The sequence below is a fragment of the Lipotes vexillifer genome, unplaced genomic scaffold, assembly GCF_000442215.2.
Source record: "Lipotes vexillifer unplaced genomic scaffold, Lipotes_vexillifer_v1.1 scaffold1006, whole genome shotgun sequence".
Classification (NCBI taxonomy): Eukaryota; Metazoa; Chordata; class Mammalia; order Artiodactyla; family Lipotidae; genus Lipotes; species Lipotes vexillifer.
In genome coordinates, this window is record NW_006789838.1 from 492,173 (window position 1) to 510,419 (window position 18,247).

An 18,247-nucleotide genomic window follows, 5' to 3' on the forward strand; every position below is an offset into this window, starting at 1 on the left:
AGCTCTGTTATGGATATGCATCCTAGCATTTGAAAATTGATACCTCTCTTAATGAAGGAAGACATTTTAGCAAAAAGGAAAAAGTTCAATGCCAAACGAGGAGAGGAATCAACAAGTTAAAAACAAGGAAAAAATACTATGAACAGAAGACTTGGAAGACAAGTACTTAACGTACAACCCACAAAATAAAATCAGTTACTTTTGTAGTATTGCCGTGAATCTACACGCATTTAAAATGCTTTCTTGTATTTTGTATTTTGCAATAGTCTTTTTAATTTTGTTATTCATTTTTCATGCTTTATTATGTTGTCTTTAATGTCCCTCTTTTATTTTTCCTTATTTTATCTTATAGGGCAAAACTGCTTACAGCCAATTAGTTATGTGGTGAAAATGTGGTCCTTTTAATTCTGTCATTTATTTTTCATGTTTCATTATGTCCTTCTCAATGTCCCTCTTTTATTTTTCGTTATTTTTATCTTTTATGGCAAAATTATCTTACGGCCAGTTATGCAGCAAAAATGTTTGTGGCAAAAATGCTTATGATGAAAATATTGGATACACAAATCCTTTCCCTTCTCTGGGCTCCCTGGCATCTGGTACATGATGATATTAGAGCATACAGCATATTGCCTCATAATTATTGCTCGCAGGGCTGTCTCCCAGGCTGGAATGTAAGCTCCACCAGAGGATAAGGTCATATCACATTCCTCTTGTAAACTCAGCTCATAGCACAGTGCCTGGCATATACATAGGAGCTCAGTTAAATGAAGTTAAATAAAGGTGTTGATTTTCTTGTCCCTTTTTTGTCTGGAATAGTCATCTTCCCCACCGAGCAACTATTTACTGTCAAATGGATATCACTCTTTTCTGGGTCAGATTTCCATACCTCGGTCACTGAAAATATTCTTTTTAGCCAGCTGGAGAGCCAAAGGCCTGCAGCTCAGACTTCTCTTGGGTTAGAGAACAAGGGCTTCGATTGCCATGCCACAGTGGTCAGAAGACTCAAGCATCCACCAGACTCAGCTTGTAACCAAGCAGCATGATAAAGCCTTGCATTTTCCATTTAAATGTCCACACCCCCCCATCTACTTCTATATATTTTGGGGCCTGAGCAAAGGGCCAAAACACTTGTAGAGATATCCTGGGGGCATGGCATAATGTCTATGCTTTGGTTGGGATTTTTCTAAGGGTAACCATGCAAGTGTTCCAAAGAGGGACTGCAGGAAACCAGAGAAAACGATGCCCACTTGTATAACGGATTCCTGAGGCTCCCTCCTAAACAATGAACCCCCAAACTGGGATTTACTGAAGGGTCAGAACCCCCAGAGATCCTTACATTTCTTAATTATAGACTTCACACCTGTCCACTTTCAAGGTCCAAGAGAAAGTTCAGATGGGCTTAAGCCCCTCGCTCCCTCACATCCCCCTTCCAAACTTTAAAGCTTACAGCAGCTGGTAGGAGCTTCAAACTACTAAGTCCAGGGCATTCTCTGAGGCTTACAGCATGAGTAAAAGTATCTAGAGCCTCAGGAGCCAATTCCTGGAGGGCTTTCTGGGGCATCTGGGAGTCTCTGGTTACACGGCAGACTGCACAGATCATTGATATTAAAGCACATACATGGGACTAACATCTGGGGGATAACCTGACACTGGTTTAAGGCCAACCTGAAAATGTCTCCAACTACTGGTGTCAAAGGATTTGGAGACTGAATCTTGGTGTTGGGGGAACCAGAGTAAAAAATCTTTACTTCCATTAGTTTTATTACTCATAAAACTGTCTTATGGAAAGAAGGGAGGGGGCAGGGTAGGAGTTTGGTTACATGGGGTACAAGTTAATTGGTAGGTACCATGAAGGAATGGGGACAAGGATTAAAGGAAAGGCCAAGGACATGACTGTAGGGGTGTAGGTGGGGAATTGCCTGCGATTTTGCAGAGAGAATGGGAATCATTGCCTCATTAAGGGGAAATATTTGAGAGGTTGGGAGACCCAATATGAACATTTCTCTGACTTGTCTAAGAATGAGGCTGGGACAGGTCTGGGTCAGCTTCGAAATCTACTGGAGAGGAAATCCAGGCATGAGCAGCAAATACTCTTTCTTGACTGTAGTCTCCTCCCTAGATTCTGGGGGAATTTAATCTTAGACTCAAGGCCCTTCCGTCCATATTTACGGTATGCCTGTATGGACCATCTCTTTATGGTATACATTTCTCTTGAAAATGAGTTTGTAAACAATTACTTCTCTCATAAACAAAAACAGAAAGCAAAACAAAGGAGCAAAACAAAAAAATCAACTTAGTGCTGCAGAGGATGCAGGAAGGTGGAGGAAGAAAATGCATTTCCCATACTACCTGCTATAAATGAAAATGACCAGTAGGAAATGGCAGGGTTAGAGTTTTCTGAAGAGTGAACACCCATCTGCCATACTGGTTCTGTGATTATAATTTCATAAAATATGTATTGAGCACCTATAACACACTAGAGGTAAGAAGTGACTTAGGCAAGGCCCTACCTTCAAGGAGCTCACAGTCTATGGGAGAAAATTTATGAATGGGTCCTGTACAATGACAGGACCATTGAGTTTGTGAATGGGGCAGCCTGGGCCATAGAGAGCAACGCCTAAGCACTGAAGTAGGTTTGTTTGCTGACAAAGGATGTGTCTGGGATCAACTGCACTTCTGGTCCTCCATTCAAACGCTAAGTTTAGGTAGAAAAAGGGTGCAGCTGAGCTCTGCAATGGATTCAGGATACAGCTGCTAAATCTAACTATAGTTCTTTTGGCACTGCTAACTGGGGTGGATTCTGCCTGGCGGCCAAAGACTGCCAAATTCTGATTTAAGACATTGACTTTCCAAAGAAAAATAGCTATAATGAAAATAGCTTATGTCTTACATAAACTCTTAGCAATATAACAAACACATTACCTTTAAATAGGACCCGTAGTATTTTGTTACATATGAACTGTCACACCGACTCAAAACAGTTATTTCTTGCTGTGTGTCTTTTGTGTTGTTTCCATGAACTTATAATTTTAACAGCACATATTTGACACTACCCAATGATGAATTAATTTTAAGACTTGTCCCAAAGTACCCTCCTCAACATTTTAATCATTTGACTTTGCCTTTATGATCTTAAGTCACAACTTTCCTGAGCTTTGGTTTCATCAACAACAAATTGGGGACAATAAAGTCCAAAACACCAGATAGCTGTAAGGTTCAAATGAGATAAATATATGTGAAAGCAGGAGCCTATCTGAAAAACTGTCCCTGTTTTAAATCTGAACGAGAAGTCTTACAGCTTTGGATATTGACCCACACAAGCGGCTACGTCCTGGAGGATGAATCTTCTCCCCAGATGAGAACATGAAAAGGGCAGAAAAGGTGAAGATATAAAGGTGACCTGGCTGTGACAGAGTACCCTACTGATATGGCTCATTAGGCATTTGCCCTACTCCATCCTCTCTGTTATTCACTTGGTTAAAAATGTTGACCTTGCTGGATGAGGGATGCTATTCCTTCAGTAGAAAAAAAGGCGGAGGGCTCTGAAGTCACGGAGCCTTCCTTGTAGAAAAGGGCTTTTGGAATTGAAGGACAGCATCTAGTACGGCATATATGGGGTATTTAGAGCCCAACTAAAGACTGATAATCAATGGTAATAAACAACAAAATATCTTCTGTATGTTATGACACAGGTATATAAATCTGCCCATTTTTACAATTAAAAAATCCAGTTCATAATATATTTGGACAAACTGTCCAACTTCAAAGAAAACATGTGGCTTTAAAGAACATTGAGATTAAAACATCTATTCAGTTCAACAATTTAAAAACACTAGGTTAAGCAGTGAGTTAAAGTGATTGGCAAAACCTTTCACTGGATAAAACAAAGTGATAATTGTGTTGAATTTTCTTAATTCATTATTTCAGAATTTAATTATATTGCTTAATATCATCTGGAAAGTCCTACACATGGACAATTCCCAGCCAGATTTGTAGCTGGGCCACTTTCTCCATTTGGGACAAGTCATATACATTATACTTTTTTACCCATTATTTCTAATTTCTAATTTATTTATAAGTTATTCAATTGATTAAATATTACATTTTAGGATTTATCTCAGTTTTTCCCCATATATGCCAGAATGGTGACTAAGGACACAAGTGAACGTTTAACTTGTTTAAACATGTACTGCAATACACATTATCATTTTGATAAAAAGTAATGACTTTGAGTTATGAGATTTACAAGCTAGCAAATAACAAGTAGTAATACACCAAATAATTCAAGAAAACAACCTCAGTAATACAGATGTCTATTTTATTAAAAAAGTTACAAACAGGTGGACTGCAGGGTCGTCTTACAAAATGACAAGAATGAAATCTATTGGAAAAATTTTACTTTTACAAATCTTTATAGGTCATTGTTCAATGTTTGTACTTGTTATTCGAGATTTTTTACCTTTCATTGATAAAGTTACAGTACATTAGATCCATGATAATAGGTTAAAAGATTTTATTTGCAGAGCCCTACTGCAGTGATTTGAACAACTCCTAAACAGATGCCATAATAAAGACGAGACATATATTGCATTTAATATTAATTTATTATCCTAATAAGCAACTTGACATGCAATCTATTGAGGAAGCTAAAATAACTTTTGGTCCCTTTTCTTAAAATGTGCTGGAGAAACCACCTTTAAATCACTTTCCCCTGATTCCTGTGATCCTAAGTGAATTCAAGTTAAACTTGCTGCTGAGGTCAGTGACAGAGAGAGCGAGAGAGAGCAAGAGAATGAGAACTATCCACAGGAAAGAAACACTGCATTAAAAAAAATCCATCTGCAGAAAACTTAAATTATGAATTATTTGATTCCTTTAGAATTTCACAAAGCTAATAAAGATGAACCACAATCACCTAACCTACTTTGAACTGAGTGTTTGGTTTTAAGTTTGGTGTTAAAGTGCAAACTTAAATTAGGTATTCATTTCAAACAGTTTATAAATAAGAAACAAAGTTTCAATTGCCTCCACCCTTACAATCTCACCATAAAATTCAAAATCTAAAATCAAGAGTTCACTTTGAGGGAATTTGATCAGGAATCAAATGTAACACGATTTTAAAAAAGGAAATCAAAGTTTAATTAATTTCTATGCAATAATTAATGGTCATGCTGACCAATAAATCCCATGAATGTAGATAACACTTTATTTGAACATCACACACAATATAAATTTAAAATTGCCACACCCTTCCAAAAATCATCACTGCATATATTAGAGCTTCCCTTGACAAAGTTATTGAGCTATTATTATAGATCAAAAGTATAGTTTTGGTTTTTTTTGTTTTGTTTTATTTAGAAGCATGTTCAAATGACTAAAGCTGGGCTCCTAAAATCGAGAACTTTGGTGCAGTAGGTGAGCTGCAGTTATTAACTTCTGCAAATTAAAAGCACACAACTAAAACCAAATAAAAACCCAACAACAAAATACTGTCAAACTTACAAAATTTTTAAATCATTGCTAGAAAAAGCGCTCGTCATGATGTTAAAACTGAACCACAAGATTACTCTTTATAAGTTTTCCTTCTGCTTCTATACCTGTGTTACTGTTAAAATGTTCAAGTATTCAGACAAAATGTGCTGATTAGGTAAACAACATGGAAGGCAATGGCTATTAGAAGCACATTTGCAAAAAACAACAAAAACAAAAACAAAACGCCCAGAGACTTGGCGCTATCCTCCCCCCTGTTACACAGATTTTTGTCTCTACTACAAACATGCTTCTTGAGAAATAACTAAAAAGCAATTGTGATAGTGCAAGAAAACTTTAACAAATATTGCTTTAAACTATTACTCAGAAAGACAAATATTAAGAACTAGAAACTGTATATGATTTTATTTGAATTTAATTTTACATGTGCAGAAGTCTACTAGATGTCAATTACAAGCCTGACAGGCAAAGCTGAGCTATCTCTGTTTAGGTATACAATTAATTTACCATGGATACAATATCCCTCTTCAAAGGCATTGCTAAGTAGGTCATAACTAAATTTAGAACTTCACAGAAAGGAAAATGTTACTGCTGCAATTTGATGCTGTAAATGAGATTAACACATGTGAAAACCTAATGGAATCAAACCGCTTAACTCTTCAGCTAAATGCTCTACAGTCAATTTCAAATATCAATTGTAACTTTCAGAACATTTTAATTACAAAAACACATCACAAACTGCACTTGAAGAAAAGGGATATTCCATCCATACAGGTAAAATGTGATCTTTAGTTTCTTTTTACAACACTGCCACACGTAAACAAAGGCTCAAAGTATTAACCAACCATTTAAAGGAGAAAGATTTTACAAATAGAATGAAGCACTGGTGCGAGGTAATATACAGAAGTAACCATTTGTTTAAGGCTCAATTTTTTCTCCATTATAACTTTCTTTTAAAAGGCATTGAGTAGGTAATACTGAGTTTGAGTATTTAATAAATACAAGTTGAGAAACTGATTAAAGAAATCAATTAAAATATTAAAAATTAATTCTTGCATATTAGCCATCAATAAGAACTTAGAAAGCTACAAAAGGACTGATTGATAAAGAACAGATTTTAAACATATGGTAAACGTGCTAAGCATTCCTGTTTAAGGTCAATGGATCTTGAAGGCCAAAGACCTTATGCACTTAATTAGATGTATGGCAACATGCTGTAATAGAGACAGGTTTACCAAGGCTCAGTTCTGCAACCCAGGTTGTAAAGTTCTCCAAAGCAGCATCTGTGCAAATTTCCTCTGAGTTTTATCTGCAATTAAGATTAAAATGTCATTAAAATGTAGAAATATAGATTACAGTTTAAAATGAAAACACTGACAACAGATCTCTATACACATGCAAGTGGTACCAGAATTGTAAAGTGGAATTTCACTGTGTTCCCCATAAATTTAAGCAAAAATAATTTTCTGTGGTCCAAAAGAATCATTAAATTTTAGCAACACTATAATGATGCACTGGATGCAATATACTGTAACTTTTATTTTTAAAAATATTATATTTTATAAAGTATACAATATTAAAAATGTTATTACATGTTTAAAAGATCTTACAGTGTAAAAGTGGCAAATGTCACTTCTACTTTGAATTTGATCTCTTCATGTTTTTAATGGGAAATAGTATTAGAATTAAATGTATACTGATTATGAACTAACCTGACAATATGCAAAACTTCAAAAGTTAGGGTTTTTTTGAGATTTTAAAATAAGAGAATGTAATTCAATCAAAGTCTAGCTATCAAGCATCTTCTAGGTACCCCGACTTGAGTTAGATGCTAGGTGACAGCAGTAGTTCAAATTCCCCACTCTGGTCTGCCCTCTTCAGTGCATCCTCCCAACCATAAAAGCTTCTCCTATGATTGAGATTTCTCAGTCTCTGCTCTTAGAATTGGTAGACTTCCGCCCTCCTAAATTAATACCAGGGGGAAAAAATCTATCATTCAGACACAATGTCTTTTAAATATGCTGGATCACCAAAGTGCTTCTAGGGGAATGGAATTACATTTTTTAGTGTAAAAGATTAAAATTGTTAAATAAAGCCAGAAACAAAGAGTAGAATAGCAACTATGAAACAATGCCAAGCGAAACCAACTTAAGATCATCTTAGGGCTCTGCCAATGTTTATACATGCAAAATTTTAATTTCATTTGACAGCTACACATCTATTAGTGTTCAAAGAGCCCGAGAGAACTCTTTATTAGCAGCTATATCATAAAAATGATTAGTTTTAAAGAACGTCTCTCATTATTGAAATTCTGCCACCTAAACACATTAGGAAAAACAGAACAAAAGTTTGCCTCTTCAGAAATTATTAAAGAAAAATTTTTCTTCCAATTAAAATTAAGACTTTCTTTGCATTAACGCAAGTTGTTAATTAGGACACTGGTTATTTAAGCTTGGGCAAGTCCAGTTTCCTCATCATTAAAATAAGGATAAAAATTCTTTCCTGACAGGGTTGTGGTAAACATCACATAAGGTACTATGTGAAAGCACCTTACATGTCAAATGTCAGGTAACTTTTTCATTTCTCAACTATGTTATAAATTTCTAGAAGACCACGATTATGCCTTTGATATCCAAATTAAAGACCTTTATATTTTTATTTTTTAGCCTCATTTCATTTTTTATACCTATTTGAACACAACAGTATTTCATTATATACTCAGTTCATTGTGAGGACTCTCTTTCAGATCAGACTTTCGTCAATTAACATGAATTAGTAAGTTGACTACAAATTTTTTTTTTCCCCTGGTACGCGGGCCTCTCACCGCTGCGGCCTCTCCCGCTGCGGAGCACAGGCTCTGGACGCGCAGGCCCAGCCGCTCCGCGGCACGTGGGATCCTCCCGGACCGGGGCACGAACCCGTGTCCCCTGCATCAGCAGGCGGACTCTCAACCACTGCACCACCAGGGAAACCCTTGACTATAAATTTTAACCCACATTTTTCAAAATAAACAATTATAAAGAGTTTAAGATTTCCAAATATGAATATGTCTCTTAAATAGGGAAGACTTGGATGATTTAATAGTTCAGGCATTCTCTGAAATCAAATTGAGGAAGTAGTAATTATTTCTAGCCAAAATAAACATTAAGAATACATACCAGCTTATTAACCATAATCTACATTAAATAAAATGTGATAAATGCATTATTTCCCACCCTCTAAAAACCTGGTTAATACTTGGTCTATCCACATTCCACAGGATGACAATACTCCAGTGAAATCAAGAGACATAGATAAATCCCGGGTCAGATTCAACAGTATTAATATGAGGCATACCATTAAACAAAGTATTAATACCAACTACTTTTCAAGAGAGTAATAAATTTTAATTCTCTGCAGTAATAAATTCTGAGGCAAAAGCTTGCATTAAGCCAAAAGTACAGTCTCTCTCAGATTAGAAGTTCACTGAATGCAAAATGTAAATGTTACTGCTCCACGCTGTGAAAGCAAAATTTTCAGTGTACTAACAATTCTTATTCATTTAAAAAACATTCCAGAAGTTTTAAAGGCAGCTGGTCAAAGTCATACTTTTTAACTCGCAGGATATCACATCCAGACACACTGCAAAAGTACAACATGCTACTTGTGAGATAGAACACAAGTGATGCTCGTCCTTACTCTCAAGTTTCCAGCAAGACACCCAACAAATCTGAATGCTGGAAGCTTCTGCTCAAATTCTTGCTTAACTGGTTTCACTTTTCCACTTTTCTCTAATTAGATTTTGTTAGGAAAGAATAAAAAAAATTCCCAAACAACAGTCCAAACCTTTTGCTCAGGAAATTATGAAATAGGGTCTCCCAAGTGGGGTAAATTGGTACACGAGAGTACCAAACACAGAACTGAAAGAACAAAGATCATTATTTATGTCAGCGTGAAGAAAAAGGGAGACTCTTGATTCAAGACTAGCACATCATTTCACGTGGCAGCAGAATGCCTGGGATATTAACAAAGGCTCCTAAAAGGCTTAGCAGTTTATGAATGCCTTTCTAGCTTAGCTGGATTTAGCATTTCTAAATACAATGGTATTTACTAGCATTCTTTTTAGCAAATATAAATGTGCAACCATAATCAATTTTAACTTTTTCCAGTTTTATACATATGATATTCTGGGGACTTAACCAAAGGAACTTTTTAAAAAATAAATTTCGTTTCCCAGTTTTTACTTGGCATTTTTATATCCAAGTTAAATATTAATTATATTAGCAAAGCACTAGGCTAGAATTCTGTTGATAAGAGTTTATGTTTTTTGTCAAATATCTTGTTTCTCCACTGTAATTTGCATAACACTCAGGAAGCTTATTAGGGGGTGGAGTAAGAGAGCTATAGGATCATTAAAAGTGCTCATCTGTCACCCATTAGAGAGCAGAAGCTGAACCTATGGCATAGAATCCTCAAATGGAAGGTGAACCGTGCTTTAAGGAGAACATGCACACTAAAAGTTTACAGTAAACCCAGGGTAAAAAGGAAAAGCTATTTTTCTTACGTCCTAGACCTAAATTAATATGAGGAATTCAATTCTGAGATCTCAAACAGTATGGTCATGCCCACTGATAATAAGCAGCAGTGTAAGCCCAATGATCTGATCCTAGCTGCTAGCTTTGAATTAAACCAGGTAGGGCACTGCTTCCCTCAACTCTAAATTGCTTTTTCTGAATCCCATACTCCTAAGACTGTGGCTAATCAAAGGAATTTGGGAGTATGTTTTTAGTAGGATAAGTTTTTCCAACAGCTGACAGGATTTAAGTTTTTCTTGGTGATATTATCTTCTGGATTTTAGAATTCCACTGAGAAGTACTCCCACGAGGAGAATCTTTCCTGAAGTATGGCTAGAATACTTCCTCAGTGGCAATTCTCCAACTCCATGATGCAATTTTTGTTAATTCTACTGATGGCTCATTCTAAGCTAGAGAGGTAACAGAGTAAAAGTGAATGGCTCAAATGCATTTTATTCTGCAATAAAAGCCTAATCTTGAGGTTAAAAGGAAGCAGTTAAAGTGGGAATAGATATACAAAGAGTCATTCTAATCACAGACACCTCCACACCCAGAGCAGGTCTAACTAGGCACCTTATCCATCCTGAACAGTCCCAAACCATGAACCTTGTGGGGGTCAGTGAAGGTCTGGGAGAATTAGTGGGCAGAAAGGACAAGGCAACTCTGTTCTTCCCTTTTCCCCCAGGTCCATTGCAGATCTATATGGTACACACTACCCCAAGGAATGCTTTCTCCTCCACTCAGGGCCGCTGTGTCACAGGCTCCATTCTGGCTCACTATGTGAACTGGATGACAAACGAGCATTTAAAGTAAGCTATTTTCTCCAAAGTGATAAGCAAGATAGGGCAGGGGGGAAAAAAGGAAGTATCTATCTAAACTGTAACTTCAACAATAGAATTCCACCCCAGTGTTTTACTGATATGATTAATATTTAACTTGGATATGAAAATGGCAGCATTTTAAAGTACAAAATGTGATTTAATTTTCATGATTTCCCCCTCACATCTGCTAAATCCCTGGCATATCATATCTAATTAAAAGCTGGAAAAAAGAAACAATTCTGATCCCACATATTTATTTATTTTTAAAAAACCTGAAAATGCTAATCAATTCCACTGTGTTTAGAAATAGTAAGGCCAGCTAGACTAAAATGACATTCATAGATGGTTCAGCCTTTCAGGAGCCTTTGTTAACATCCCGGGCATTCTGCCGCCACGTGAAATGATGTACTAGTCTTGAATCAAGAATCTCCCTTTTTCTTCGGGCTGACATATATAATGAACTGAGGCTGACATAAATAATGATCTTTGTTCTTTCAGTTTGATTCCCGGTGTTTGGTACTCTTATGCACCACTTACTCTCGTCGAGAGAACCCGTCCATAATACACGGAGAAAAATAGGATAAAATCCTGCAGGAGACCTTCAAGCTGTAGTAAAGAACACCTTCTTTTATTCCTGTTTTTTTTTAAAAATAATTATATTAATTTCTGTCAATACTGGACTGAGATACAGGAATCCTTGAAAAAATAATCTTTAAGAAAATTCTATTTGCCAAAAGAGTATTTACCAAATGATCACATTTAAGGAATAACTTTACTGTACTTCCCTAACAGAATATTTTTAGGATATTATTTTCTTTCTTTCTGGCATTCCCTGTTTGGAAACCACCTCTACTCCTCCCCCCACCCACTCAAATCCTACCCATTCTTCAAGGCCTGACTGAAACGCTACTGCTCCCTAGTTCCTCTAAATCAGTGGTTCTTAACCAGGGGCAATTTTGCCCCCCAGGAGACACCTGGCGATGTCTGAAAATATTACTGTTCACCACAACAGAGGGGCGGGGGGAATGCTCTTGGCATCTAGTAGGTAGAGGCTAGGGATGCTGCTAAACATTCTACAATGCACAGGATGGTCGCTACAGCAAAGAGTCCTGAATGTTGAGAACCTGCTCTAACTGAACGTGGTCTCTCCTTTCCCTGAAACCCCACAACACTGTGATTTACTTCTTTTATAGTATTATGAGATTATAAACAAAACACTCATCATTCTCAACGACAGTATCTCACAACAGCCAAATGTCAACTATTTACACCAATACAGGGGAACGATGATACAGTTAATAAAACCAAGAAAGGGCTGCAACACTGACCTGGGTTTCTATTATACTTCTGCTGCACAGTAAATGAAGTCCTTCAAAGCAGTTGGTGGCAGGCTCCTCAGGTCAGTAAGGAAACCAGCCACGAAAGCAGTGCATAAGGAATCTGGCATTGCTTCCAGACTTACAGTAAGATTACTGCCAGTGGGAGGGTGAAAGGTGAGGAAACAATCCTGGGAGCCATGCAGATAAACAGGTGTTGGGCAACAGACTGGTGACTCAAATTGAAGGGTGGTAAGAAATAAATGTGAGGAATTATCAGCAGTAATGCTTAGAACATTAATATATTTTCCCTTTCAATTAAGAGAAACCAACTTACAACAATCACAGTTCTTCTGACTCACTTGAGTCTTACTATCTCTAATTTGGACAAGGTACTCTTATAAATATTAAGGAGAAACATTTCCAAAATCACCTTTATTTGTCAAAGTTTGATCTTCAATCCAAATCTGGGACTGGTAGACTTCAGAGCTCTATGACTCAAGCTACAGGACTCAGAATCCATCACCTATTTTTTCAAATAAATAGTAAGCAAGCACAACCACAAACTTTATGGACCTCCAATTACAGATACCTGTGCACATCAGTTCAATTTTATTTGATAGCAAAAAAACCCACTGCATATAGTGTGCTTTGTTCTAAAAGATCTTGGTCAGGGGACTCCCTATAACATTTTCAGAAATCCAGCTGATTAGATATTTTATTTCAAGACTCACACCTTCAATTGTGTATTCTGCTTATAAAAAACAAACAAAAACTACACAGGCAACTTAACCCATTATTATAAAAATGAGCAGTTATTGTTATTAATATTTTCTGATTTCAGTACCTTAGTTAACAAAAAATATAAACATAGTTTCCTTGAGATATTAAAAAGTCTACTTGATCATTTGTGTAGGTAACCAAACAGATTGAAAGTAATTTAGATCACAAAAGCTGCAAAATGAAATAAACTCAGAAATAACTCAGAATAAGAAATCTTTAAAAATAGCTTTAGACATTACTCATTTGCCAATTTGAATAAGACAGTGGTCCTCTACATGTGAGACCAATTTTATTCAGTTTCCTTCCTATAGCTGTCTACATTAATGACGGAAAAAAAACTGGGAACATTTTGCAGGAGCTGGTTAATTTTTTATAAAGATGATAAAACTAAAATGCACACACTTACGTCATTTGCCTGGTTAAAAGTGTCAGATAGAGAAGTACAGCATAATGGTAAAGATGCGACACCACACAGAACTTGCTCAAACTTGAATCTGGCTTACAATTTAAGAAGAGACATTGTGGTATCAAGAACCCTGGACTCAATCACCTACATAGGCCTGTTCCTGCCTCAAAAAACCATATTGCAAGTGTGATGCTATCAACGAAACATATGCTGGGCTACAGTCTGCACAGTGACACTATATGATAACAGATGGAGCTAGGTATAAGACAATAAATGTGTTTTCATCTCATTCTGGTATGCTCAAAAACTGATGAGTGAAAGCATTTTGAATAAAGCACTGTTGTCATCCTTCATTTTCAAAGATGACACCAGCTGACAGAAGATCTTGTCTGAAAAGATAAATTAGGGACTGTTAGTCTTTTCTCCAGGGAGCACATATAAAGCCAGACCTCTGATTAGGAATCATCTCTGCGATCTGAAATGACTGTTGCCATTTGCAACGCTGCCTCTTAGACTTGAGGTCAGTCTTGGCTCAAAACAATCAATTCCATTCCTGATATTGTCAGGCTAGTCTGGCATTTTCTGTGGTTTCTCAGTCATCCAGGATATTTGTTGTCTTATCTTATAATCTAAGTATTATCGTCTAAGTGAGACTATCTGCCCAATTACAATCTAGATTAAAAGATCATGACATGAATAAAATAATCTCATTTTAAATGCTCAGTAAATTTTATATAACCTTACTTTTCCAAAAACACATTCATTAAAAAAACCTTTATTAAGTTATTTAGCCCAATGAAAGGTTTGAAGATTTTACTATTGTTCTTATTAACTCCATTATTTATTAAACTGAATACATTATTTTCCTAGGCTTGGGACTGTCTGTTCTAAACACATCACAGATGATTTCACCAGATTCTCATCTGGACCATATATTCATAATGAAGTCAAGGTACCTTGTGGCACTATAATTTATTATTATCAGAGGTCACTTAAGTCCCTGTGCAAGGTACAGATTAACTTGATTAAATAATCATCCTGTAAATCTAGCACTTGGGTGATTAGTAAATTGATGATTTCAATTACAGCAGCTCTCCAGCCCAGAAAAGAAAAGCATAGAAAACACAAAACTAATCATCTTCTCAAATTATGACTGGATGCTCTCCCATGCATTTTGGATGCTACATCACCAAAACAGGGAAAAGGTGTATCATCCTTTAACTTACCCCACCCCAAAGGAATGTTACCAGAGAGAGAAGCACAGTAAGTCGCTTTAAAAAACAAATCTTGGTGATGGGAATACAGGCAATTTCTTACCTTCATTTTACTAATCTGTATTTTTTTCGATTTTCTACATTGAATGTTGACTATTTTGCACTAAGGGGAATATTATTTTCAAAATAAAGAAATTTAAGGTAGCACAATGTGTATTATTAGTATTACCCAGCTTTTTCTTCCATTTGACCAAAAACATAAGGTTCCATCAACAACTAACCTGCTCGGTATGGCCATGATTGAGGTTATCTTTTTTTTACTGGACAACGCAAGTTGTACAACACTGATCTTGCTTCTCGGGCAGGGAAGAATAGTTCATTTGCCTGACGATCTCGGCAAAAAGTTCATCCACCATTGATTTACTCTTTGCCGATGTCTCCATGAAAGGACAGCCCCATTCTTGAGCCAGAGCTCTGCCTTCTGAAGACATAACCTCTCTTTCTGGTTCCAGATCCACTTTATTTCCTACTAGGATCAGTGGGACTTTTTCATATCTCTTCACTCTGACAATCTGATCTCTCATTGGCTTGATATCCTATGTAAACAGTCACAAAGAGAAAGGAAAAAAATTATGCTATTTGCATAACCATAAAAGAAATATTGCAATATTGCAAGAAGTCATCCTTCAGTAAGTAGAGAACGCTGAATCCAAAATAAAACCACACACCCAAATAGAGAAAATGTCATTTTCTCCATTGAAGTAGGAACTAGATAATTTCCACAGACCCTACCTGCTGGATTTCTGTCAAGAATATAAAAGGTAGGTTGCACACTAACTTTAGGACTCATTTAATCACTTCTTTCCCTCAGTCGATACTGATCTGAAAAGCAAATTCCCAAATATGATGAATCCATTTGTACAAAAGGGTGTCTGGCCATGTCCTTAAACCTGCCGGCTTGTCATCACTCCTGATAACACCTGTTATCCTAGCACAGGATGGCAGCATCTATGCATTCCTAGCCATTTAGCAAGAGCGCTTGAGAGAAAGTGTTTTAGGTGGGAACAAAAACACTGCTTTGTGTCTAGAAGACCAAAGTTAACAACAGATTCACACACTTCAATGTTTCATTTTAAATGTAACGGTTTGCCTTTATCCTCAAAATACACTTCAATGTTAGAAATTACTGTACACTAGTGAGCAGCTCCTGGGAAGGACAACGCAGGGGGGAGTCTGGGCGGAAAGAAGTCAAACTTTCCTTTGCCTATGTTCGGGTTTACAACTTGAATTTTCTCCCACGTGTATTACTTTTTCTAAGTAATTACAATTAATTACAAAAGGTAAGAGCCTTAACAATTCTCTAGGAGGGTGAACTTTGGGGGGGGGGCGGGTAGCACTGATTTAAGACATGTTATAGACTTAATACTAACCTTAGTTTTTTGGATTTTTTTGTAACTTAAAAGATTTGACTTAAATATAACACGTGTTTAATTTGAATAGTTACAGTGCACAGTATTCACTAGCAGGATGAAGGAAAAACAAGGGACTGAAAATTTACAAAAACATACGGTTATCTGACATTTGTAACAATTTTGTTTGATCACATATCAATTCAGTCTTCTAGGTTAAGCTTCTTTTCTCTGTGTCCTTAGGGAAACACAAGTTCAGCTGAGAATCCAAATTTACGGCATTTGGGCTTAAAAGAGTTTAAGTCTCCATTGAAATAATGGCAGTTTTCCACTCTCTATTTATGTGTATAAAAGTAGCTATAATGGATATCTTATGAAAAACCCTTCAAAAGACTGCCAGCCTCAAGAGAGTCAGCTAATAGAATAACAAATGTCCCAAGGATCCTTTAGAAAGAAAACGCCTGTCAAATAGCACCTTTAGCACATTGGTACTTTCTGGTGAAAAATGCTTTTATAATAGTAATGCTTTGGAATTTAAGCCTACATAAAATGAACTTTAGTTTGGTCACAGTAACGTTGTTTCATTTACCCACAACTTATTATTTTTAAAAGAAAAAAAATCCTGAAGTTGCTATATCTGGTTACTGGAAAAGCTCACTATAGTACTTTAAGTTAAAATACTAAGAAAAGTGGAATTAGCACATTGGCTTGGCTAAAGCACTTAATGTCTCTTATGTAAGCAACATTAGTGCATACCTTTAAATGCAGAAAAAAACATCCATTTCCTAAATCAATGGAGGTCAATATAACGGGTCAATATGAGGTTATTTATTTTCAAGGAATAAATAGCAACATTTATTGCATCTCTTAAAATAATGTTAAACCTCCAGTCTGTCTTCCAGTGAAGGACACGACAGATTTTCTGAAGAAATTGGACCACCTCCAGTTCAGCCACCGACTGGGGGTTAGAAATCTGCACTTGTTCAGTGTTCCCAGTTCCACATATTTTCTATAAATATTGTCAATGTTATCAGAAACGATTTGGATGAACTGCAAAAAACGAGAGTCATTCTAGATTTTTGTTCGTTATTAATTCTAGTACTAGTCTTTTCAATTAGTAACTTCCCTTCACACGCCCCAAGTAAGTAAAATGCCTAGAAGGCAGGTCTTGAGTTCTTCATCTTGCAGCCCTAAGATTTATAAATCTGGCTGAGAGACTTGGCTGAGAACAGAGAGGGGGAGGGGGGAAGCAGACGCAGAGGAGTTATCTGTGCAACAGATAATCGGCTCCAAATAATTTTCCTTCTGAAGTGCTCTATTTGCCCGAGATTATCTTTTAAATGTTGTTTTGTTGAGTACATTAACCAGGACTTGTTGACTTGAACAAGCAACTTCAGAAGGCTATAGAGTCCAGGCTAAATATACACAAGCTGACATTTCTTTTTCACTTCTCTTTCACTTAAAAATAACGTTAAAACATTTGTTGACGGTTGAGACTTTAGTCTTCTCTACAGAAACAACTCGATACTTTTCCGTGCCAGGAGTAACCTCAAAAATGCGCCATGTCTAACTTTCAAAAGCAAAACACAGTCATTTACGCGCGGTGCAAGCAAACCAGAAGTAAATGTAGGATTACCACACCCCCTTCTAACAAATTACAAGACTTGGTTTGGTTACCTGAAAAGACTGTTGATTAACCAGACTATAAACCAGGATGAAACCTTGGCCGTTTTTGATGTAGAGATCTCTCATGGAGGCAAACTGCTCAGTTCCTGCGGTGTCCAGAATTTCCAGCACAGAGGGGGAAGAGTCCACTTCGATCTCTTTGCGGTAGAAATCTTCAATGGTGGGGTCATATTTCTCAATGAAAGTCCCAGTGACAAACTGCACAGTCAGGGCAGATTTGCCAACCCCTCCGCTCCCTAACACCACTACCTTGTATTCCCTCATGAGTCTCACCTTCCCCAACTCCTACCAGAGGGAGGGAAAAATTACACCCCGCTCGCTGCGGCGCGGCTCTGGGAGGCGGAAGGTGGGCGGAAATCTGCGAACCCGGGCGGAGAGTGCAGAGCAGCCGAGGGCCCAACGAGGGAAGAGGAAGTTAAAGGAGGGGGAGGGGAAAGAGCGAAGTGTCGGGGTGGGTGGGGATGGGATGGTAATGCCCTTCCTATAGGAACTGAAGCCCAGGCAGGGGGCGTGGGGAGAGGGCGAGCCTGAAGCAGCCCGGAGTGCGGGGGGAGGCGAGGCGCGCCCCC

General features: G+C 37.1%; 1 protein-coding gene across 2 annotated transcripts; it reads right to left on the reverse strand.

Annotated features, from left to right (window-relative positions):
- Positions 1–4,297: 4,297 nt before the first annotated feature.
- RAP2C (RAP2C, member of RAS oncogene family) lies at positions 4,298–18,031 on the reverse strand. 2 transcript variants are annotated; one of them, XM_007462857.1, is made up of 3 exons: positions 17,670–18,031; positions 14,865–15,179; positions 4,298–6,799 (listed from the first exon to the last, which is right to left on the reverse strand). In XM_007462857.1, the coding sequence occupies exons 1-2, from the start codon at positions 17,940–17,942 to the stop codon at positions 14,901–14,903; spliced, it is 552 nt and encodes a 183-aa protein (XP_007462919.1). In that variant the 5' UTR covers positions 17,943–18,031; the 3' UTR covers positions 4,298–6,799; positions 14,865–14,900. The 2 variants fall into 2 exon arrangements, with proteins under 2 accessions (XP_007462919.1, XP_007462920.1); XM_007462858.1 differs by lacking the exon at positions 4,298–6,799 and having other exon boundaries at positions 14,901–15,179; positions 17,670–17,764; positions 17,822–17,942.
- Between the last annotated feature and the right edge of the window lie 216 nt (positions 18,032–18,247).

Bases quoted from the DNA above. Each gene is read 5' to 3' on its own strand.
- RAP2C (XM_007462857.1), bottom strand. From the start codon at position 17,942: ATGAGGGAATACAAGGTAGTGGTGTTAGGGAGCGGAGGGGTTGGCAAA. The intron at 15,180-17,669 runs GTAACCAAACCA...CTGTTTACATAG, and splicing joins TTAATCAACAGTCTTTTCAG to GATATCAAGCCAATGAGAGA.